The sequence below is a fragment of the Cupressus sempervirens genome, chromosome 7 (assembly GCF_028749045.1).
Source record: "Cupressus sempervirens isolate cs-2001-9-10 chromosome 7, ASM2874904v1, whole genome shotgun sequence".
In the NCBI taxonomy this organism is placed as follows: domain Eukaryota; kingdom Viridiplantae; phylum Streptophyta; class Pinopsida; order Cupressales; family Cupressaceae; genus Cupressus; species Cupressus sempervirens.
The window spans coordinates 928,178,706-928,205,032 of record NC_143124.1 but is presented as its reverse complement, the minus strand read 5'-3'; the positions used below and the strand labels follow the sequence as shown (position 1 = coordinate 928,205,032).

At 36.7% G+C, this 26,327-nt stretch overlaps 1 protein-coding gene across 4 annotated transcripts in view; it reads right to left on the bottom strand.

The window, feature by feature from the left end:
- Positions 1 to 26,327, bottom strand: part of LOC149550602 (AMP deaminase-like) — a 216,352-nt gene that overhangs the window by 13,104 nt on the left and 176,921 nt on the right. For all 4 annotated transcript variants that reach the window (XM_089793594.1, XM_089793595.1, XM_089793592.1 and 1 more), the window contains one exon: positions 16,421 to 16,561. In XM_089793594.1, the coding sequence (XP_089649720.1) occupies positions 16,421 to 16,561 (141 nt within the window). The remainder of the gene's footprint in view (positions 1 to 16,420; positions 16,562 to 26,327) is intronic.

Sequence of the window (26,327 nt, the reverse complement as noted above, 5' to 3'; positions counted from 1 at the left end):
AGTACTACTCCAGCTTGAGCGCACTTGACAACGAAGTTACCTAAATGGTTAAACCCACTCTACTTGCAAACCCATTTGGAAAACATTTTCCAAGTGTTGTTCCTTATGAACCATTCATTAGAAAGCCCTTTAAGCTAAATCATTTGATAAGTAGGAGACAGTTTTCCACAACAAGTCAAATTGTGATATTGCTATCAGGATTTAACTGTGTAATTCGAGTCAAACTCATCAACTCATGTTTCATGAATAGTGGTTCACATGAACCCATCTCTCATGAGAGTGAATTGAACACTTGGCACTCATTGGATCTATGTGTTGCTCATAGAGGTGAAGCACTGGGACTTCCCAAGAGGTTACAAATCCTAGTACTACAACTCAAGAGCGATTAAACTACAAAGTTTGTGAAGGTAGCATTCTGGTCTATTATATGTCAACCCAATTGCTTTTTCACTTTGCATCCGTGCATGTTCTTTAAAGGGGCACTAGCAGCTAGACTTTTGGTTTGTGCCTTCGTGTGTGCTTTAAGCGGCTTCTTCCAACTCACAAAGATCTCAAGTTCGGCATTGATTCCCAGCCACACCAAGTGTTGCATGCTTGAGCTGGAGTAGTACTTCGATGGGTGACCTCCCAAGAAGTACTGGTGCTTCACCTCTGTGAGCATCACCTAGATCCAATGAGTGCAAAGTGTTCAATTCATTCTCATGAGACATGGGTTCATGTGAACCACTACTCATAAAACATGGATCAATGAGTTTGACCCAAAAACTACACAGTTAAATCTTGATAGCAATATCACAATTTGACTTGCTATGGAAAAATATCTCCTATTTATCCTATTTAATTTGCATAATTAGTGATTATTTTTCTTTTTTGAATTCATATACTATTCTTAATATTTTTTGATATTTTCTTGTTTCAAATATTTGTCTCTCGTTATTTTCAAGACAGAAATCCCAGTAGCCAGCCCCATCTCTAATGCAAGTACTTGTCTCCCAGAAACTATGGTCTTACCATTAGGCAAAGGATTGTCTCTAACTCTATACACCTGGATTCAACTTTATTGATGGTCTTAATTTAACAGATGCATTAATGTTTATTGTGGACGGATAGCATTAGACTTATTACTAATGACAAAGCTCCTACAAAAATATATTCAATAAAGCCAGTAGAATCAATCAATGTTCTACAAGCTAGGTTATTATCAACATGTTTTCTTTACAAGGGTGACCTTCTAGGATGAAAACCAAGTTAGCCCACACTAAATAATTTCACAAAAATAACTATATCATGAAATTTTCAATTATAGTACGTAATAAACTAACGTTGTATTAAGCTTTAATTAAGCTTTGTGGGGCAAGTAGTTAGGAATTAAGGGGGTTCATCTGTTGATTTTCCCAACCAACCGACCATTATATAAGAACTTGAAATTATGATTGTACTCATGTTTTTGGTAATCAAAAAAAAAAAAATGTCCACGTCATTTAATATTCTGGTACGAATAATGAATGTTTTGTTAGTACTATTGAATCTATGTTGTATTACATTTTAGCGTCGTTGCCTAAGTCCAAACCTAGGGGTCATTGACTAGACAGGATGGAATAATAGGAAGACCCTTCCTATCATGTATACAAGTAACATATAATGACGGAAACGAGGAGGAAATAATGAGAGAAGATCAATTAACACACGATTAACTGCTCTAGTGGAAGCCTGGAAAGTTTTTGTCGACTAGTGTAATAACCCCAACTATCTATATCAGTAACAATCATCCATTTTCCTTTGCTAATCAATAGTCTAACATTTCGTCAAACATTTGGCAATCTTTATTGTTATTTTTGCAAATTTGATAATCTGATTTCTGAAATTACACTAGAGAATGCAATTGGGCACTTACAATTTCAGATCAATTTTATATTATTAAGTTTGTATGAATGCCAACATTAATTCATATTTCCACCCTATAAACTATGCAATTATATAATTATGAAAGACAAACAATTTGCTGCAGCTTTAATTCATTATCAACAATGTTTCAAACAAATAGTAGCAACAATAATATTTAAAATGCCAAGAACCTAGAAATATAGAATGACTTTGACTTTAATTTGCAATCCAATGTGAATCTACAACAGCCCCAATAATATATATCGTAAGCCATATAAACTGAATGCAGCTCTTGAAAATTGTAACACGGTCCATTAGAAATGTCACACAAACCCTCTTTAGGTGAACATGACCTTGCAATTGATAAACTGCTGCCCTATAGTGAAACGACAACCCTGTAACACTCAGATTAAACTCCCAGCCGAGACGTAAATGCATAAAATTAATAATTCAGTCTTTAATTCGTTCTCTAGAATCCAATCTTCAGCACTTGTTCAATCAACTTCTCAATAATAGTAGATACAATAGAGAAGCAATTACAATTTGTTTTACCTCAGTAGGAAATTGCAAGATAAACTCAAAATCCAACCCTTATACTTCAGCAAGGGCACAAAACCACAGACTCAAAATTGTCACAAAGACAAGAAGCAAAGAAATAAACAAATAATCAAATACTTTACTCATCAAATAAGCTCATATTTAAAATCTCCAAATGGTACAAAGTTTCCCAAATTAACTTCACTTAGGAAGCTTCCCACATATAAAATTAAAATATAATGAAGTGCCATTATAAACTAATTTACTAATTGATTTTGGCTCCGAAAATGACCTTTTCCACCATAACTTAAAATTCTAAAACGTCAGGCCACTGTTTCTTGTTCCCATGATTTAAAAAAATTCGTCTTGGTTCCAACGAGCTATGATACTGAGGTGACCAACCAACAACACTATCAAAAATAACAACCTCAACATATTTATATGAATAACATTAATAATTCGCCTACCTTGCGAAAACAACTGAAGAGGCATCAAAATCAAAATCTGACAACACCAAAGTGGTCCTAATGATGAAAGATGATGAATGAACCTAACAAGGTGACTTATTATAAATAGACGCTCCCTCCAAGATTCTTGGAGCTCAAACTGGAAGCTCGAAATAAAAACTGAGAGCATCCTCCAACTCCTCTAACTCAACTGAGCTCATCAGAATCGACAGATTGACTTACAATAAATAGTAAGTCCCTCAAACGGAGCCAAAACACACCATAGGCTGCTGGAAAGCCTATAACCACACAACTGAGGCCTCAAACCCCATTGTCAGCTCACAAGGGTCGTGATGGTGAACTAACCTAGCCAACTGTAGGAACCTGCTAAAAATGAGGACATTACAACTAGTACGTGCAAAAGGAAGCCTGAGAGAGAGCAATTCCGAAGAGCACAGTGTTGTCCTACATTTTGTCAGCACAAAATGTAGGTAAGAGTACGAAACTTTTTCAAACTAGTTTCACATTTCTGTGAGTTGAATTTGTTATTCAATTGGTTAATGTTGATTGATCAATTAACTCCAATTCACGTAACAAATTCTTTTATTGAAGGCTTTCCAAAAAAATTTTGTTTTTCTGTTTGTCGAGCCTATGCTTGATTTTTTAGGCTTTCATCATCTTTTTCTTCGTTTTTGAGTGTGTGTTTATTGGTTTTTAGTCCTTTGGTTTTGCTCAAGTCATTGCTTTTGATTTTCCCTTCAATTTGATCTATCTTAGGGCTTAATCAGAGTTGGCAATCAAAAGATATGACCAATTTAATGCCTAAAAAGTAGACCTTCTTTATGCAATTGCACGAATTAAAAATAACATATACTTTTAATTTGACTTTCACTTTTTGATAAATATTACTTAAATTTACTTTATGTTATGTTTTTAAGTTACTTATCGTTTAAATTTTTGCTTAAAGTAGCTATAGTGCACTTTATATTATATTTCTAAATTGAGTTTGCTTTTTGATTTTTCACTTAAGTGACTATATTAACTATATAGTTCAATTTGATTTTTGATTTTTAAATCAAATACTCTAGCAAATATTACTTATTAAATGATATTTGCACATTATATTTCTAATATAATAATGTGAATATTATTTATGTCCCATTTAAGTGATATTCCATCAAAATTAAATTGACATGTGCCTAATTTACCACTTAGGTTGTATGCAACATGCTTACATGCAAAATATGCAATCACCTCCAAAAGGTGCGATTTTGATGAAGAATGCATGTAATTGCAACTAAAACATGCAAAAACATCAAAAAGTTGAGATGTATATGTTATATGCATGTGCATCTACAAGGTGCATTTTGGCCTTTAGACTGCAATTGCAAGTTACTAAAACACGTCTTTGCACCTAAAAGGTGCATTTTGCCATTGAGACACGTATATGCATCTCTTAAACCCATTTTTGAGCAAAAAACACATTTTTAAAACGTGCATGTGCCCCCAAAAGGTACGCTTTGGTCTTGAGAAAGCCCATTGCATATTTTAAAACATGTAATCACCTCCAAAAGGTTTGTTTTGCTTTCCATTGCATGCATTTTACTTTGACAAACCTGTTTTTGGAGATTGAAGGACAAACCTGTTTTTGGAGATTGAAGGCAAAACTTCATGCATTTGTCCTTTGCTTGAAATCTTCAAATCTTTCCATTCCATTGCATGAAATCCTTTCCACAAGGGGCATTTTGGCATTTCTAAGTGTTCCTATGCATCAAACCTTGAAATCTCTTGAAAGAAAAAGTTTTTCTTCACTCCATTCTATGGCACGTTTTGGCAAAAAACACCCAGATTTTGCCCTTTCTAGATCATGTTTTTGTTTCCACAAGAGACGTTTTATGACGAATGTTCACACTATTGCCATTGGAAAGGACGTTCTTGCATTCCAATGGTAAAAACAACTTATTAAAGTGCAATCTCCAAAAACGTTGGAACTGGGAAGCATTCTAGGGCACGTTTTTGGCATTGTGCATAAAAACTGCCTCATTGAGTGCTCATTTAAATTCCTCTTTGCAAAGCTGAAGAAATCCGAGTTTGTTTGAGAATTTTTCAACCTTGGAGTTTCTTTCTCCCTCATTTTTGGCACACAAATATCATGTAACTGGACATTTTCCTTCCTATTAATTAATTCATGCTTATCTTGCTGATTTTGTGTATGTTTTAACTTGATGCTTCACATTTGTTAATTTTGATGTCATGGAAAGTGTTTTTTTCTTTTAAAAATAATGAAATGGTTCATTTTCATGTTTTTGGTTTTTTCTCAAACTCCAAATTGGAATTTGCATGTTGAAGTGGCTTGCTTGTTGACATATTTGAGTCTTTTGCCAAAGGTATGTTTCTCTTTTGTGTTTGTGTTTTGCTTGTTTTCTTTTCGGTTTTTCTTCATTTTAAAGAAGTTGCAAGTTCTTTCCCAAGAATTTTAAAATGTTTCATTTCACTTCACCTCTCATTTCATGCAAGAGCATTATTTCATTCCATTTCCATCTTTCCGTGTCACAACACTTCACATCTCATTCTTCACATGCAATTACATGCATTTCCATCCATCATCCACATGTACATGTAATCTCATTTTCCATTTCCATTCTCACTCATCTCACTTTTTGTGTCCAATCGCATGTCATGATTACATGAAAAGTATTTTATATGTAATTGCATCTCTAGAACCCGTTTTTGACTAAAAGTCACTTTTTAAAGGTCAAAAAATGCCATGTGAATGTTTTCCCATATACTTTGACTTTAACTTTCCTCAAAGACATCTATAAAGCTTACTATGCTTCAAGGCACATTGCATTCATTCCTTCCATATGCACTTACACTTCCATGAGCAAAATACATGTCATTCCACTTTGTCATTTCACATTTCATCTCATCCTTCATATGCACTTAACATGTAAGCTCATTCTCCATTTGTATTCGCATGTCATCTCACTTTCCATTCCTCATTACATGTTGCATATACATGTAATCCACTTTCCGTGTAATGACATCTTGAAAGCCCAAGTCACTTGTTAAAGCCAAAAGTTTTCATTCACACACATACTCATGCGTTCCAGCTTCATGTCTTCAAGCATATCCATCTCCTTTCAGTCCTACTTCATGGTTTCTCTTTCCACCTACCATTTTCATCCTCTGCATATGTATGATGTCTCTTTTTGAGATCATCTCATCGAGTCCTTGAAGTATCTAATCCATACTCGAACCTCTATTGCTTATTGAGAATCAACCTTTTATGGCAATATCCTCTAATGATGTGTTCACATTTTGGAATTTTTGTGTTGCAACACAAGCACAAGAGATGCCCTTGTCATCAAAATCTAAGGGCAAAATGAAATACCAATTTAATAAAGAGTTGGCTCATGCAACTCAACTTCATGTCACGTCTATTCTTGCCAATGTGTTAGATACAAATATCAGACATGTAGACATGACTGATTTCCTGTGAAGAATAGAAGCTCTTATTGGTCATGAAATGAAACGTATCAAAAGTCATTATCACTTGGTGTCTACATTTCTCATGGCTGCCATGGAACCAAAATTTGTTCTTCAATGCACGAAGCGTTTCAGTGCAAAGTCAAAGATGATCAAATATGTTGATGGCAACGTTATTATTAACCCTGATCCAAAAGTTATTGAGCAGATTTTCAAAGTGCCGCAGAGTGAAGAATGCGTAGATCTAACCAAAGAGTGATCTATGGAGATATGGAATGAGAATAAGGGGGACTATCAGAAGTATGTGAATCTATATTGGTTGGATACCAAGAGAAACAACTTCTCGAGATGGCCAAAGACCGTTCACAAGTCTAATTTCAAGCAGGAGTACAAAGATCTTATTCTTCTCAACAGGATTTGTGGTCTTAGAGATTCCACAGATTTTGAATCATGGATGTATAAGTTCATCTTCTAGATCATGGAGAATAAGGAACATATCTTTTGGGGAGAACTAATCAACACTACACTTTGTCACCAATTGCTCAATGTAGGGGCTTCAATGCCTTTCTACATGAATTCCTACTTTGTTTATATTGTTGCTGCCATGGGATCTTTTTTCTGGACTCTCAACCAAAGGAGATTGTCTTCAAATTCTAGGTTGGGATTACTATGATCAGATTACTCTGGCTAATAGTAAGTACCATTACATAAGAGTTCAAAATGCATTCTTTGGGCATTTTCGGTGTCTATTTGATAGCCAGTTGTCCATCAAAGGAGTATTTGATGAAGCTTGGAAGAAGGTAAATCAGTATGTTTGCATCTTTATACAATTTCCAACCTTTACTTGATTGAGGGTCGGGTACTTTAAAGGTGAGCCATATACCTTGCCTAGGTATGCTACTGATAAGATCATTTTAATGGAATTGGCCAAACAACTCATGGAAGTTCAATCTGATCAACATGCTTTGCATAGGCCAAGTTTTGGTATTTCTTCTGCCAAACCCCTAGTAATTGGTAATTATATGATTAATTTTGTACAAAAAGAAAAAACTATGGAAGAAAAATTGCAATTGATCGCTTTGAAGAGATTCAAAGCTAGATTTGACTTTTGATTATAGAGAAATGAATTCTCAAATCAAGAGGGCCTTTAACATGTTCATCGTATTGAAGATGTTTGAATTGACAAGTGGACAAAATTGGATATAATGAAGATGGTTTACTACAAATTAACTTTACAACAGATCATTGATCTTAACATGCTTGAGATCTCGTCAAATTTTCAAATCGAAGATGATGGCAACATTCTTGATCCAGAATATCAACTTGGTTTTGATAAAAGATGCCCTTTTCCCATTCAGTGGCAGCATAGGGAATGTACATTTATCCTTGATAGATTTCAATCCATTTTACCAAACACCAAAAAGTGGTTAAAAATTAACAACCTAAAAACGGTTAATTGGAAATTGGGTTTGGATTGTGGAAGTTTTGGTCCTCCTGGAAGAAAGTCATAGCTGAAAATTACAGATAAAGATGGAGCATCTTCTTCTGATGTGAAGAAGTCTCTTAAATTCAAGTTGAAGGGTGGACAGGGACTTAAATCATCTTAGACCCTTGAACCAGTTTAGGAGTCAAAGGAAGAATCAGACGAAGACGATGAGGAAGAATAGGAAGTTATGATCAAATCTCTCCCAAGACCTACACAAACCCATGAACCATTTATGTAGGAAGCACCTTTTCTAGATGTGATAGATGATGATGTGGATTTATTATCCACTGTTTTTACACCTTCCATTCCAGCTTCGAAAATCAATACATTGGCTCTTCCTATATATTCAGCAGCTCCTACCATTTTAACAAATGAACAATATGAACATTTGGGAAGTGTGTTCGAGAATTTTCCAACTCTTACAAAGGTCAAGTTTCTGAACTCGGTACATACTTAACAGGTTTTGAATTGTTCATTACAGAATCCTCTTGTCATGTACCCATGAATTCAGCTGTGCAAACTAAATCTTGCTCAGTTACAATAGAGATACAATCATGATCAATGCCAATGGTCTCCACTGTATCTGCTTCCACAGATGAAAGTTTCAGCTTGCCTGCATGGTTGAGCAAAATCACAATGAAGATAAGGAAAGTGAGTGTACCCCTAGACAATCTTCCTGTAAACAAAACTAAGTCCAAATCTTTAAAAAATAAGATTGTTTCAAGGATCTTAGTTGACTCGGAGAAAACCAAGTTTGTAGAGGTTGTTGAGCCACTAGTTAACAAACATGTTGAAGAGCTTACTCATTCTGATTACAAGTTCACCAAGATAGAGATTGGAAAGCAGTCACGACTGAGTTGCTTGCACGATGCTCAAGATGCACTTGACAATGTATCAAAAAGCAACCATGAATTTATGAGAAAAGAAAAATCAGTTGAAACATGAGATTGCTCGCTTAAATGAATTTATTAGGCAACAATCTTCTCAAAATGTTGTTGTTGTGTCTATGTAATTCAGGGTGAAAAGGATAATTGAAGCTACCAAGTCTTGGGTAGGAGAAGTCAAATTTGAAGGAGTCCAAGCTATTACAAATACGGTTAAAGTCCTTAAACGTATCAAAGACATGGATGAAATGGAACAAGATTTGATCTGATGATTTGAAAGGGATTCTAAATTACTGGGATGAGATTGCTAAGTTTGATCTAGATGCTATGGTTTCATGTGACATTCTTCCATCTTGTGAAATTTTTTTCATATATCAAGGACTTATGGGCTACAAAGAAGAAACACTGAGAAAACTGATAACAAAGTTGCAAACAGCCTTTCGAGATTGTCAGGCAATAGAAACAGGAATCACATGTGACTTAGGGCAAAAGGGATGCCAGATTCTTGATGAACATAGTAGTCTAATTGCATGAAATGATGTAATTACATGTAATGCGAGTTGCATGTGTAGTTGCATGTAACCCAATAATTTCTCTTCTACTTAGACTCGGTCAAAATTGGTTGAGTTGCTCCCACTTTTCCCTCCATTTTTTTCTCAACTACTTTGCCTATATAAAAGTGTGCCCTCTTATTGTAAAATCATCTTTTATTGTATGCAAGAGAGCTTTGGAAAAATTGTGCCAACATAACTTTGATTGTGTAGCACTATTTTGATAGAAAAGTGAATACAAAGGAGCAATTGAAACTAAACTTTGACCGAGTGCACTTGTTACTTGTGTGAATTAGAAGCTTTGTTTGTGATTTGCATATGTTATCTTTGATTCATGTGATTCTATGTTCTTGATAATTGAGTTTTAAAAAAATTAGGAAGCAATCAAAGTTGAAGCTTCGACTGCGAGCAGTTGTAGAGATATAGAGACTAGAAGCTTTGTCTGTAGCTTATATCTTTTTCTTGATTCACAAAATAATTAGGATATCTTTACTTCTAGAAGTCTGTGTGCCCTATTAGCAAAGCTTACTCATATAGAATTACGACCAGACTTAGAGCCAAATCAGTACACTTTCAGCTAGCCTTTGAGTTGTTGGTTAATCAGTATCATCATTTTCAGCTTTTAGATAGAATTGTAGTTAGAGATTTCACCTTGCCCATTACTCACTCCATAGGTAAGTGGATTCTTTCCTGAAAGTTAAGAGGAAAGAATATTGGTAACACAAATCTCTCAACTTCTTGCTTACCTTTAGTTGATCAAAGGAACGATGAGAAAGGGGAGCCTTCCCTTTAAGGTAGGAGAGCCTCTGTCTCACACACTGTTGCTGGTCATCCTATTTTGTGATTGGATTTTACCCAAAACTGTTGGTTGGAAAATATCCACCCAACATGTACTATCGGACAAACTTTCGCACCACCAATGTACGATCTACTTCGACAGATCCCTCGACTGTTGGCAAGAAACTTAGTATGTGGGCAGGAAGAAAGAGCTGAAACATTAAGAAAACAAGTGCTCCAACAGATCGCAAAAAGGAGGACACGAGAAATGGAGGAGCATGACAATCCAAGAAAGATAACTAGGCACTAAACCAATTCATCCCCCTGCTCCCAAATAAATACCCTAAGCGAGTGCCAAAGGAAGAAACCAAGGAGGAAGTCGTCCTACAAACTTTGTATCTCCACCAACAAGAGGAAAGGCATCGCAACTTGAGAGGACTGGTGAACCAACCCAAGAGTACAAATCAAATTGAAGAAGGTTTAATTGAAAACACAATCAAAGGAATAGCTAATTTGGCTATGTTTGAGACACTAGGAAGAAGGCAAGGATGCAAAAATCCTAAAACCCCTGCACGAAGAGAGTATCAATAGGACCAAAACTCCAACCTAGGAGAAGGAGATACTGTTGGACCAAGCACCTAGGAATCTGGCTCATCAGGAGGGAGCATTCGGCTAGGAGGGAGAGTCCTAGCACGAATGACCATCCCAAGAAGAGGAAGAGTCCTGGCAGGAGTGAGCATCCTAGCAGGAGGGAGCGTCCTGGTAAGAGGGAGAGTCTTGACAAGAGTGAACATCCTGGGAGGAGGGCAAAACAATAGAAGAATGGTAATAGACAAACAAAAACTCCCTAGGTTCACAAGGGAAGGCTTGGAGGACGTCGCACATCATTGTAAAACATGCATAAACATATGGCAAGCCAATGGAGAGAATGATGCAAATGAATGGCTAAAAGCATTTCCGACCACACTAAGAGGTATAGCCATTGACTGGTATACAGACTTGGAGACGGGCAAGAAAAGGTGGAATAATTTCTGTGCAACCTTTGAAGAGGAATTCAGACTTCTTCAAGACGATGATGAGATTGTGACAAAGATCTATAATACAAGGCAAGGGAAGAATGAATATGTGAAAGCGTATAGTAGGAGACTAACAAAATTGATAGGAAAACTCAACAACAAGCCTATAGATGGATTGAAAAAAAGGTGGTTTATCGAAGGGTTGACTTCGTCCCTAAGAAGAAAAATGAAAATAGTACCACAATCCTCCTTTGTAGACGTCTGCACCCATGCAATGGATATAGAAAGTGAAAATAAAACCTCCAAGGCTAAGAGGCATAGTAGTGGAAGTGAAAGCTCAGAAGAAAGCGCAGATGAATCCAAGACCATCCAAGCCCTGAGAAAGGATATGATGAGGTTAAGGAGGGAGGTAGCAGAAAGAGAAAAGAGAATGGAGGGAACTATGGTGCACAAATTATGAAAAAGTGGGCCACACAAAAGGGACATGTCTGCGTAAAGCATTTTGTAATATTTGTTAGGTGTTGGGACACACAATCAAAGATTGTCCTTATAATCCAAAGGCACGGAATGTGCAAGTATTCTTGACCCAAGGGGAGCGATCCACACCGCCTTCCACTCCACTAACCACAAATACAGAAGCCTCACCAAGAGGATATAGAAACAATAGGCGAGGAAGCAACAACAATAACAATACACCGAGGAGAGCAATCTAGTATGATTCTAATGGAAAACCCATAATCCAATGTAGGCGATGCAATGAATGGGGCCATTTTGCATGGGACTGCCAGAATGGTGGAGGACAGAGCGGAGGAGTTTTGTGTAAATGGTGTGGACTGGATAATCATGAGGATGCCAATTGCCCTAGACAAAAAGGGGTGAATATGCTCGATATTAAAGAACCAAAGAGCAAAGTATTACACATCACAAGGCTACAGGCCAGGAAACTCGAATATCCAAATGCAGCTAAAGAAAAAGGAAGATTTTAGAAAGCTAGAAAAGACATTAGAGACAACATGATAAAGGAAGGAGAAGCGAGTAGGGCTAAGCTTACAAACACCTGGCCAGTACCAAACATTATGAAACAAGTACTGGAGACCACCATCCTTGTGAAAATTGCAGATTTATTAGAAACTCTACCTAAGTTGCAAGTAGCAATAACATAGGGAGAAAGTACCAAAGGTGTACCCTCCAAGGAGGAGCAAAAAGAAAAAGTGTAAGCATGAAAAGAAACCAACACCTTGTTCACCATAGGAATGGGAGGACATCGACAGTGGAGGAAATGGAAATAATAGATTATAAACTATCAAATACTATTGTCAATGGAGAATCTGGTGTAAATGTCCTATCTCAGGAAACATGGAAGGCAATAGGGAAACCCACACTCTGGCGTCCACATTCCAACTAGTAGGTGCAGACCAGTATGGAATCAAGCCAATATGAACCTTGATGGGGAAAAAGGTAGTAATTGGCTACATCAATTCATTTTGGAGAAAGGGTACAATGCGCTATTGGGAAGAGGATATCTAGTCACAACAAAGGCCACCCATAATTGGAAGAGCAATACCCTGTCCTTGGAGGTAGATGGCCAAAAGTACACAATAGATTTAAGGAACCAGTCTATGAGTCGGGACTTGGCATCAGATTTAGAGGTAGAAGGAGAAGGCAGAGGAGTGGAACCAATTGGACTGCTTTGGCTTCGGGAGTGTTCAAAAGATGAAACAAGCTCCCTCAATGGCCTGTTTCACTAGCAGATGGGAGACTATGAAGTATTCCAGCTAGAATGTAATATATTGCAAATCAGAAGAAGGATACCCAAAAGGCAATAAGAAATACAAAGAGGGTGCAATAGCCCTCAATAATGAACCATCACATATATTTCAGAAGTAATAAAATTCAACGAAGGCCTCATCAAAGTAATAAACAAAATTAGCAAGGAAGAAATAATATAATTAAAAAGAAAAAAAAAATTAAAAGGGTCGTCCCTATTAGGAGGGAAGCATTATCTATCTGCAGTATTACCACCCACTGCAATCAAAGAACTAATGAGGAAGTACGAACAACAATTGGAGTAAATCATCCAGTAGTAAGTGTAGTAACCCTAAGGCAAGAATTCCAGCAGTGTACAGAGTACCATACGGACAGCCACATCATCCAGAGGCATCGTATGGAGTCCAACAACATACGGAATCCAGTGGCATTGTACGATAGCAAGGGTGGAATTCAACAACAGTACGAAATCTAACAGTCATATGGCCTCTTGCCACTCCTCCATCCATACGATCTCTCGCTACTCTTGCCCTATGAACAATTTCACCCATACGAACTACTCTAGGTGTACAAATTCATCCATCCGTACGGACTCCTCCAAGTGTATAGATTCATCCATCTGTCTCAATTGTTGCATCCATACAATGCCTCTTGTAGCCAGCCATAGTATAGTGGACCAAGTTAGAGGGAAGGTACGAACACCAACTCCAGAATGAACCATTCACTGCAATAGTTGGACAACACGTGGAGAGAAGAAATGGTTAGAGCCTAGGAATCAATAAGGCCACCAAGTAAATAGTTCATCACCATAAAATGGTAAAAAATAAGTGTAGGCAATGCAAGTTAAGGGAACATAATCGATCCAAAGAAGCAAACATCAATTTTACAGGCACAGAGGGGAGTACAGAAGATGACAAGAAACAAGAGTAAGGGAAAGGTGGCGGAAAAGGTCACGGTTGTCAATGTTACTTTGGAAAGTGTAGTAGGAAGCGAATGTTGCACCTGGTGGGAAAATGCAAAAGATAGTCACATACTGAATGAAGCTCTATGCAGAGCTGAGGTAAATAAGGTAATGTTCATGCCTATTTTTGATTTAAAAGAATTTGAAGCTATATTGCGAACCATGGTGGATAGTTATGATAAGGAAAATCGCAAATCCGTTGAGCAAAAAACTCTAATAATTTCATGCGTTACTAAAGAGATAAATAAGGTCTTTGGGATTCCGCATCACGGACAAGAACAAACAAAAACCCTAATGACAATGGAGGAAATGAACAAGTTGTTGAAATTAATATGCAGAGATGATCTGACAAAACAAGAATGGGAGAGCATTATTAGCAAAAAGATTAGTAGGGGTTTAAACAAAAACTTTGTGGCTAACGAAGATTGGTGATGCATTGTAGACTTACTAAAGAGTAAACTTATCGCTGGAAGCCGCATGTCAAATATTGCTCTATGGATATTACCTATGGTAGCTGGGTTGAACAAAGTAAAGGTGTATAACTGGGTGCAATTCCTCTCGGAAAAACTACAGAAGTTCATGGAATTGAAGTACAAGGCATTTTATATGCCTCATCATGCCATTTCTCTTTTACTAGAAGCCATCAGAACACAATTGGCAGTTGAACACAAGGGCGCATTAGTACCACAAACCAGATGGAGCCCTACAAACCGGCCATGACCTATTGGATGCACATTGAAACATTTGGCATAGGACCAAGAGTAGGAGAGCTAAAGCAGAAGAAACCCAAACAGGTTGTACAAGAGAGCTCAAGTGAGGATGAGCCTTCAGAAGAAGAGGACACATCCTCAGATTCACAGGATGCAGAAATCCGTCTAAGTCACTTGAAAGGCACGCCTCGGGATATCACCTTCCTACCACTAGGAGAAGGATCGTTGCCAATAGGGATACCTATGTAAGCTCAAATCCACCAATCTGAGGCAAATAAGGAGGCAGGTATCTAGGGAGGTGTCCGTAGGGAGGAAGGTGGCCATAGAGGCGACCATATGGTGGATTGTAAGGATCATCGTACCCTAGAGAAGAACAAGGAGAACGAGCATACAAAGGGTGAAGGTGGTAGACATCAGCAACAGATTCCATAATGTAGGGAAACCAATCTTTCACTTCCAGAAGTAGCGCAACTGCTTCTCCTAGATCAACAACCCCGTACCAAGGTGATAGACCTTAGGCGCAGAAAGCAATATAGGCACAAGGTGAGGCTACAAACACCGTTGGGTATAGAAGTGGTCCACCTTGCTGCTCTGGTAGTGGAAACTACAAGACAATTGGACACTCAGAAGGAGAAACAGGTGGGAGAAACTAGAGTTGAGAAGGACATGCCAATTGAGGACACAGTATTGGAAGAGGTCGATAAACTGCTTGTGAAAGAAGGGATGGTATCTCCCCCTTCATTGAACCCTCTAGAGGTAGAGGATGAAGACCCCGCATATATACAGAGTGAGAGAGTGGAACTGTCTAAGACATTTTCCTTCGAAGACAAAGCTGAAATAATCTTGAAAGAGTTACATGCTATGGAACATTCCACCAAAGAAGTGATCAGGCAAGCTATATATCAGAATATGGGGTCTATAGTTAGAGAAGCTAAATCATTGGTAGCATTTATGCATAAAGGCTGCCATAACGACTGGGAGTTGCTTCAGCAGAGTGGCTATAAATAGGTGGAAATAGCTACAAAGTGGATAACATGACATATCATACCTCTAGCTCAAGAACAACCACCTCTCATACAGACAGTTGCAAACATCGAAGTTGCATTTAGAAGGACATACTTAGAACTCTAGCAAAGAAAGAACTTCGCACGACTGTTGGCTGAGGAGTGGGAGATTGAAGAAGCTGCTCTAGAAGAACAGTGGAAGGCAGAAAAAGATGCCCTCGAAGAAAACTAGAAAATAGAAAAGGCTGCCTTGGAAGACAAAATTACAACAGCAATAGTGAAAAAGATAAGACGCTTTGTGGGTTTTGTAGGGAGTTCGTGCCAAATAGAAGGAGGCTGAATGAGATCTTCAACAACTCTGTGGAACCCCGAGTATAGGGATGTCTTCCCAACCCTCTTCTTGAAGTCTGGTTTTTCTTTGTTTTTTTGGGTAGTCGTCTAGAAGACGACTTCTTTTTGGGGAGGATAAATGAAGTATGTAATAAAGTAATGTTGTATTAAACTTTAATTAAGCTTTGTGGGGCGGGTGGTAAGGAAGCAAGGGGAGCGTCCGTTGGCTTTCCCAACCAACCGACTATTATATAAGAACTTGAAATTATGAATGATGTACTCATGTTTTTGGTAATCAATAAAAGAAATAACATTTCCTTGCCATTTGGTATTCTGGTACGATAAATTAATATTATGTTAGTAATATTGAATCTACATTGTATTGCTCTGTGTATCTTGTGCGAATAACCATTCTACATTAATGTTTGATGTACATGTGCAGCTCTATTGACAAACAACTAATCTATAAGGATTTATCAAACGTTAATTCAAACTGCAAATAAAAATGAACATTTCATCAAAAGCCTTATAAAGATTTTGAGATTTTTGGACCACTAAATATGAAGTAAGATACCAACCTGTTTCAAAAAGACATGCAGTTGAGGATGAGAGCTTGGATCAACAGTAACCTCAAATAGTGGAGTAAAAACATTGTCCAACATATCATGAAAACTTGTAACTATGCCCATTTCCTTGTACACATTATATAGCCTTGGCAGCTGAAACAAACAAAAGAATGAAAATAAATATATGAATAGCTTAGTCTCCCTAAACAAACACATATTTAAGTTTTAAATTCTTATCATGAAAACGAGCATCAAAAGAGAAAACAATACATTAACAGAAAAATTAATGTTAAATTCATATGAAAAACAAAGGTAAAAGGTTTAAATTATTTGTTTTGAGTGGACATCATGGTCCACATCATAAGCAAGAATTGGATGAAAGAAATTATATTTATGTGACCAAAATAAGTTCTACAAAAATATAATACAATAGGAAGTTTTAGAAAGAAAAAACTATAGAACTCCAACACGAGCAAGCAACAAAAACAAAAATATGATGCAGCTGCAGACAACAAACACATCACTAGAAACCTATACAAATAGAGTGACACCAGGCTCTACAACACTCGTAAAGATTACCCAAATTCGCTATAGGCATTCACATCTAGAAAAGGAAAAACCTATACATAAGAAAATTGCATCAGTTTAGGTTACTAATTTGCCAATATATCACCCATTTACCAAGGCCCTTAGGATGTGGTTGTTACATCCCAAATTTGACCTAATTTAAATTTATTATAGCTGTTGAATTAAATGGATTTTCTTCATAGTCATGTGAAAGAGGTAGTTAAATATAGCCATTGTACTCTATGAAAAAGTTTGTCTAACTATTTATTGATGATGCTCGTTATCCATTATTTGTCATATGATGATGTTAGTAGTAGCCTGTTTTAAATTATGGTTAATAATTAAATTCCTTGCTAAAATCTATATTAAAATGTTATTTTAGATTTATTATGGAACTTGTTACTATCATGGAAAATGTTGCACGGGTGATTGCAAGAGAAGACGAAAGGGAGAAGCATTGCTTAATGGAATCAACGGAATGGGGTACTAACTTAGTCCAATTATCGGGTTGACAGGTATGATCTTTAACTATCTTGGTAAGGACCTAGCGACTTGAACATCATAATACAATCGATGGACACGCATGAGCTATTAAATAAATATTTAAAATATTAGTTATTTTCAATTAAAAATAATGCATCCCACAAATGGCTTTTGATAGACATTTCCACCACATCATTATAATGTATATTTATGTACGTACACATAAATATAGAAATAAAGGTGACACTATAATATTATTTTTATATAAGATACTATCTAATACGTACATTTAAATACATGTACAAGAATATAAAATAATCTTCCAAATAAAGCATGTATTTAAATATACATAATAATAGATACGACCTTGGATAAAATATATAATATGATGTCATCTCATAAATACATCTACATGCAAGTAGATAAATATACTATAAATTATCTTTGATCTATAACCTTCAATTCTTTTTCCATATTTATTCAATTTCTTGCTAGAAACCAAAATGTACACTTGCCATATTATATTGGAGTTCAAGAAGCCAAGTCCTTTCTTTATGAGTTATGGCTTGTTGGAAGCCATGAAGTTTATCGAATACCTCTTTAAATATTTGGAAGCCATGAGAAACCAAATATATATGATTTTTTTTAACAAATTGTATCCTTCAGGATTTATTTATTTTGAACTTTTCGACACATTTTCCCTCTCTTTACCTCTACTGGAAGTCAAGATTGTTATTCACTCCGAGATTGTGCTCAGGATATCTCATGAGCAAGGACTAGTTGATAGCATCCAGCAAAAGCTCATCCTTCTCAAAAGATAATTAGGTTATGTGGTCGCATACCATTTCCGATTGAAACACTGTATTCTTTTCTATATTACTGTGCGTATATTTACAGCACTAAGGATTCTTTCCATAGCATGTTGTATATCATCATTGTTATCTACTATTGAAAAGTTTCTTATTGTTATCTACTATTGAATAGTTCCTTAGAGACTCTGAACTTTTCAAACCAAGTCAAGAACATTGATCATGATATATTTTACATCTCTATTTTACTGATTTTACATCTTTATTTTATTGTTGTACAGCAAAATCGAACGATATTCTTTTGCAAGCCCTAAGTTTATTTTCCTCAAGTGATAGAAGTTGTGATGTATTGAAATATAAAACATTATTACACCAACTATGGAATCAGCAGAATGAGTTGGTTAAACTCTGAGAATTAAACACCTGGGAATCACCTGGCTCAATGGCTATGGAAGAGGTGAAGAAGTGAGAAAGAAATCTGTAAGTAACATAGAAGCAAAATTAGATGTGACATAACAAACACATATATTTTTAAAAAAGGGAAAATCATTTAATAGCTCATGTATGTTCAAGTTTATTGTTTTCTACTATGGGCCAATTTCGGCAGCATATAGAAACAAACTAATTCAAAATTGGAACGCTCATCAGGCCAATTCTCTTATGCACTTCCATAGATCTTGGATGGTGCAGGATATGTACAAATCTGAAACTGAACTGAATGTTGAGAAATAAAATTTAGATTCCATAATGTAAACATCTTTAGAAGAAGAATTTTTTGTAAATAAAGGTTGTTGTATATGCAGTATAGAAGTATTAAAGTTGATTAAATAAATTGGTTTATTCATGTGTTATATCCACTCGCAATCTCTTTTAATTTGTTGAAGGCATGCTTAAAATATATATATAAATATACACAACAAATTGACATAAGAATCTTGCAAATTTTCAAGTTAAACCAGTAAACAAACAAAATAAGTAGCAATGAGAACGTTACAAGTCATGACATGGTCCATGAAAGTAGCCCACAATCATCCACTAATTTATTACTTAAGATTTTGCTAGAAACGCAACTGAAGTTGGATAATATGAAAAAAAGAATGAATGAGATGAAAAACCAAATGGGGGCAGAACCAAGAGGAAATGCAACCTTGCCTCCTAGAATAGAAACAGAAGTCTTTGAACACAACAAGAAAACCTCTCAAGCTTCACCTACCCAAATCCAAAAATAAAAGAAACAAGAAATAGTGACCTGTCCACAGATATTAAGAAGATCAAACCACCCAAATTTTTGTTGGTTCTGAATCCAAAGAGGATGCAAAAGCTTGGTTAACAAAAATGGAATAGTACTTTGAAATTAGAAATTTTTCAGAAACCTCAAAAACAGTTTGGGGAATATATCACTTTACCGGAGACGCTGCTACATGGTGGGGAAACACCAAGGTTGAACTAAACATTAAAACCACTAAGATTACTTGAGAAAATTTTGTAACCATTTTTAGGAACCGTGACCAAAAGCTATTGGATTTCCAAAATCTTAAGCAAGGAGATATGACTATACATAAGTACAGGGAGAAATTCACATGATTACTTTAGTACTTTAGTACTTTAGTATGTACCACCATACCAACAAGATAGGAACCTAAAGGTGAGGAAATTCATCATGGGATTGAATAATAGAATCAAAGGGGCAGTTGATGTTCTCACTCGTTGAACCATGGAAGAAGCCCTACAAAAGGTTGTCAAATAGGAATATAAAATTAAGAGAGATGATTCCATTCGGAATAATAAAAGAAAAACAAACTAGAATACAGAAGGTGTAGAGATTGGATCTCTGAAGAAACCGTTTACGAATTAAATATTTAACAAGCCAGAACCCAAAGGGAATAGAATCAAAGATTTCAAAAGTAATTTCAATACAAATAAGAGTAACAAGGGCAGTGAAAAGAAGGGGCCACCTTCAGGATGTTTCACTTGTGGAGGAGATCACTATGTTAATAAATGCCCTGTTAAAATCAATACCAATCAGCCACACCGACCACCCCTTCCACAACAGCAGCATGTTTATTAGCAAAGGATCCACGTAGCCCTTGACAATCGACAAACTGAACAACAAATAGGCTCGATCGAAACTTCAGGTAAGATATACGAAAACCCTGTTTCCATCTTAATTGATACTGGAGCTTCTTAATGTTTTATATCCTAAATTATTAAGTAGATTTCCAAAGAGATCTAGTTTTATGGTAAAACCATGGACAATCGAGTATGCAAACCAATCAAGGGCTAAGGTAGAGCAGTGTTTGTTTGAGGCTCGGGTTGATTTTCCAAATTTCTCCACTGAATTGAATTTATACGTAGCACCACTTGGGTCATACGACATTATTATAGGTATTAATTGGCTCAGCGAGCATAAGGCCAAAGTTGACTATCTTGCTAAAATTGTAGATCGTTTGGATGACCAAGGCAAACGGATAAACATAAAAGGGGTTATACATGAAATTAAATCAAAACAAATATCCACCATGCAACTTAAGAAATGTGGAAGAAAACATTGTGAGATCTTTGTAGTAAGGATTGAAGATTTGAGGGATGCCCCACATGAAATGAAGGAAAATTTGAAGGACACCTTCGAAAAGAACCCTTACCTAAAGAAATATCAAATTGTATTTCCTGAAGAACTCGCTAGGTTACCTCCATCACGAGTTTTTGACTTCACTATAGAATTAACACCACGAGCATAACCAATTTCCCAAGCCTCTTATAGGATGACAACCACAGAATTAATGGAGTTGAAATTACAGTTGCAAGATATGCTAAATAAGAAACTGATCCGGCCTAGTGTTTCACCATGGGGAGCCCCAGTATTGTTTCTTAGGAAAAAGGACGGAGCTATGAGATTATGCATAGATTACAGAATGCTCAATAAAGTTACCATCAAGAACCGATATCCACTTCCTAGGATAGACAACCTTTTTTATCAAATGAAAAGCGCAACAGTATTTTCAAAAATTGACTCGAGGTTAGGATATCACCAGCTTCGTATTAAGGATGAAGATATTCACAAAACTGCATTCAAAACTAGGTATGGGCATTATGAATTCACAGTGTTACCTTTCGGGTTAACCAATGCACCGACAGTTATATGAATTTGATGAATAGCATATTTCAGGATTGTTTATATAAATTTGTACTGGTTTTTATAGACGATATCCTAATTTATTCGAAAAATGAGAAGGAACATCAAGAGCATCTAGAAAAGGTTTTGCAAAGACTAAGAGAACATAAATTATACAGAAAATTGTCTAAGTGCTCTTTCTATCAAAAGGAAATCCAGTAATTACGACATATTATATCAGCTCAAGGAATAGCTATAGATCCATCAAAAATCAAGACAATTAAGAAATGGCCTATACCTAAAAATGTGACAGATGTTAGAAGTTTCATGGGATTGGCAAGGTTCTATAGGAAGTTTGTCAAAAAAATCTCCATCTTAGCTTATCCAATCACATCACTCAAGAGAAAAAGAAGGAAGTTTGTATGAACTGAAAAATGTCAATCAGCTTTTGAATGTTTGAAAGAAAAGTTAACTACAGCACCCATACTAAGAGTACCTGACCCACAAAAGAAATTCGTCATCATAACTGATGCATCAGGGGAAGGAGTAGTAGGTGTGCTAATGTAGGATGAGCAGGTGATTGCATATGAGTCTAGGAAATTGAAAAATTATGAACAAAATTACACCCCTCATTATTTAGAACTAGCAGCTATAGTACATGCCCTCCAAATGTGGAGACATTACTTGATTGGGAAACCTTTCGATCTTCGATCTGATCACCATGGTTTAAAGTATATTTTTACCCAAGCCGACCTTAACACAAGACAGAGGAGATGGTTGGAGTTTCTAGCAAATTACGAATTTGATATTAACTACATCAAGGGTAAGGAAAATAAGGTAGCAGATCCTTTAAGCAAAAGGAGACAAATTTCCACGATGGCTGTCATAAATTTCAAATTAAGAGATCAGATACTACAACATTTGGAACATGATGAATTTTATGTAGAAACCAATCAAGCACTCATTAGAGATCCACAGGATCCTAGATACTCCGAATTTAGAATTGAAGAGGATGGATTGTTAAGATATCTTGACAGAATTTATATACCTAATAAACCTAAACTTCGAAGAGTGATTCTATAAGAATTCCATTCAGCTCCCTATTCAGGACATCTCGGAGTGACTAAAATGTTGGCAAATATAAAACCATTGTATTTTTGGAAAGGAAAGAAAAGGGAAATAAAAATTTTGTGGCCGGATGTTTCAAATGCCAAAGAGTAAAAGCAAAACATCATACCCAGCTGCCCTTTTGCACCCACACAAAGTACCAAAATGGAAATAGCAAATAATTTCCATTGATTTTGTACAAAGGTTACCAATGACATGGAATAGACACAACACCATTCTAGTAGTTGTAGATAGATGTTGATGTTGGTTTTTGTAACACTACATAACATATTAGCAATTGAATATCTGATACGAGGTATCAAACACACAATTCCTCTATTCCTCTCTTGAAAAGTTAATACTTATGAAGACATAAGCAAGAACTTCAATGTTCCTTACACTTGTGGATACTAACTCAGTATATTGATGTGATTCGTCGGTAATCACGTAGGCAGCCTTACACTATTTGTTTGAGGACAACTTGGACTTTCGTGGGGTAATGGTGATGGTGATTCGGTATGAATGCCAGATGATGTAGATGGAGAAGGTGATGGTGATGGTGATGGAGAGTGAATGCTCTTGTGACTTATGGCTTCTTAACTTTCCTCTTCAAAACTCCAACTCCTAACTACTTGCTATTCTACTCCTACTATAAATGGAAGATTAGCAAATGGACAGGGATCGAATCTAATGAAAGTCAACCAACTGCTCTACCTCCATAGATACAATGATTCAAAGGAAAGTGAACTAGTTTACCACAAGGTTTCCAAACAAACTGCTAGGATGCTAGTGGCCTAATTATAAATCCCTATCAAACATCTACTAATATTACCATGCAACTATCCATCTACTCTTTATCTTACTAAGCAACTTCCTGAAATGAAATTTACTTCAACAACTTCAAAATGAAAATCTTATTCTAATTAATAGAAGTAGAAACCATGCAACAACACCAAAAGCTCTTAATCACCATGCAAGTCATGGCGATTTTTGACATTATCTTTGCAACAATTTTCTTCGACCATTACAAATGAGAGCAAATGGCCTTATATAGAGGCCAAAATTTACAACCGATGATAGAGATAAAGAGGCAAAATCAACAATCCAAATTGGATCCTAGAAACCCTAATTAGGATTACCACCCCATCGGCCAATGAGAAGATGCCACCTCGCCAATGGAACAATTAAAAAAAAAAAAAGTGGTAACCAATGAGAAGGCACCAAAATGGTTGCCAATCAGAATTAGACACTTGTCCTATCCAAGAAGGAAGAGAAATTGCCACTTGGGCTTACATCAAATGATCTAATATAAATCTCTCTTTTTCTTTCATTCTTTTAGCTAAGGCAATGAACTTAGCTAGCCTTTCGTTGACTTCCTCCATGGGAGGGCAAGGTATATGCTTTATCTTGAGCTCAGCCAATTTCATCATGCTACTTGCTGCTTGTAGTGTCTCCTCACGGTCTTTCTCATACTCTTTTGCGTATCCAATAAAGACATTGAGGGAGGAAAGGGTGCCCAAAAGTTTCTTCTTGATAGCAACCTTTCCTAACTCATCCAATCTTGATCCAAGCCTTGTGTCATTGATGTCCTCTTCTCTGATATCCTCAAAATCAAGTGCTACCCCAACATCACCCATCATGGTTGAAATGGAAGTGTTGAAGCTTGGGTTGTGTTGTGCAACTGCATTTTGTATCTCCTCAAGTGTTCTCAATCTGGTAGTCAAGGCAACAAACCAAGACTCTACTGTACTTAATCCTCCTTGATCAGCCAACTTGGCCCTTTCCAAATATTTCTCTGGTAGCCCAATGAACGCCTATAGCTTAGGAATGACTAAGTCCTTGACTGGAAGGAAATCCTTCCACTCTTCAAATATTCTGAATTTGTTTCTAACAGCCACTAATGACCGGAATGCTGAGATAAAGGAAGGCAAGAAATTTCGCCCATCTTGGATTATATCACGGATCAAATCCTTGACTTCATGTAGCTAAGCCGATATCTCTTCTATATTGCTCCCGTTGTCTTAAAGAAAGGTATTCTGGTGCGACCATTGGATAGGCTAGCAATCTCTCCAATATTTGTTCTCAACCTCTAACTTTATGATCCTTTCATTTGCCTTCCTCAACCTTTCTCTTATTGAAACTATGCCCCTCCTAGAACTCCTTACACTCCATGTCATCTGTGTTTTTTCCCAAGTTATGCTCCACTATCTCGTATTCTTGGGCTGCAATCTCATCCAATGCCTTGTCGACTGTCAATATAGCAATCTAAACCTTTTGGTGACCATCAGTGTTGCTCCTGATTACCTTTGCCACCATTTTTTCCATTTGTTTCTGGTTCTCGCTATCACCCTTTTCTATTAATCCTTGGATGTCCTCAACTGTTCGAGCAATTACTAACTCGCCTCTTGGCATAAGCATTTGCCTTAACCATAGTGGTGCAGTGCATCTCCCCAAATCTAAATTTGGTTCGACTAACAAAGCATCACCAACGGCCTCGAGCGCCTAGCTTACTTCCTCAATATCAATTGGCCCATCTTCTTCGCCACTACTAACTGCCATGTCATCCCCACGCTAATTCTCTGAAAGAAGAGAGTACTCGGTGCTATCACTGTAACCACTTGATTCTGAATCAAAACTTTCCTCGACCACGGTCCTTTGTCCACTTGTGCTATCTTCTTGACCTCTAGCCTCAATTATGCTTTCCCTTGACAGTGTTGCATGTTGTCTCTTTGCTGGAGGTTCTGGATGTTCTTTGCCTTTCTCAACCTCCAAAGCTCTCTTCTTGCTTCTAACTATTTCTTGTTGTTGGCTACTTACTTCACCTTCTGTCGGATTGATTTCGTTGGACCCTCTTTTGGCTTCATCTTCTCATAAGTAAGGTGTATCCTTTGACTTTGTAACTTCCTTAATCTTTCATTGTACCACGACTCGGTGTGTAAGTCAACTATAAGTCAACTATCCTCGTAACTGTCTCTAAGGAAGGATCTTGATGATCATCTCAATCTACTAGATTCAACTCTGTTCCCTAAACTGTAACATTATCTTCTCTTAGCACATCTCCATCATCTTCCAGTTGATCGGAAATATCAAAGCCTCTCCATCTGATATCTCTCATCATGTTCACCAACAATCTCAAGAAAGCCAGCTTTCTCACATGAAAGTCATCCGTGGCATTGGCCCAAAAGTCTTCTATAGTGGGAACATGTTTAAATGCATTTCCGTGAGACACCTTGATAAGACCATTAAGATCAAATCCTTGCCTTGCTCTATACCATCCTAGATGATACTAGTCCAATTCTTTCTCCGTAGCTGCAAAGGCGACACGATTGGGGCAACTATCATTGCCAATTCCGAATGAGAAGCTAATCCCTGTCTTACCCTCGAGTTTCATTATTCTATCATAATGCTCAAGTTGCCTAGCCAATTCCATCAAAACTATCTCGTCGGTGGGTATCTTGGAAGCTTCTTGGGACAAATTGTGCTTCCTGCTACTCTAATGTATGTGAATTGCCGAAATTGGATGAACCAACTCCCTTATTTCTTGATCTTTTCTTCTGCTTCCAATGAGAGCCTCCTAGCAGTTGTCCCTTGTAATACCCTTACTGTCTTCATGGAAAAGGCATAAAATAACATTTTATAATCTTTGTTGTTGTGCAAATGAAGTTGTGGATAGCATTCATGCACCAAATATTACCCCATCCCATTGCCAATTTCTCCTAAAGCCTTAAGTTCATGATTTTTATGCAATCTAGCAATCAAATAGAACAGATAGGACCCCATGTAGAATTGCTTTTGATTCTATACAGTTCTAAGCTGCAACTCTAGATTCTTACTTATGATC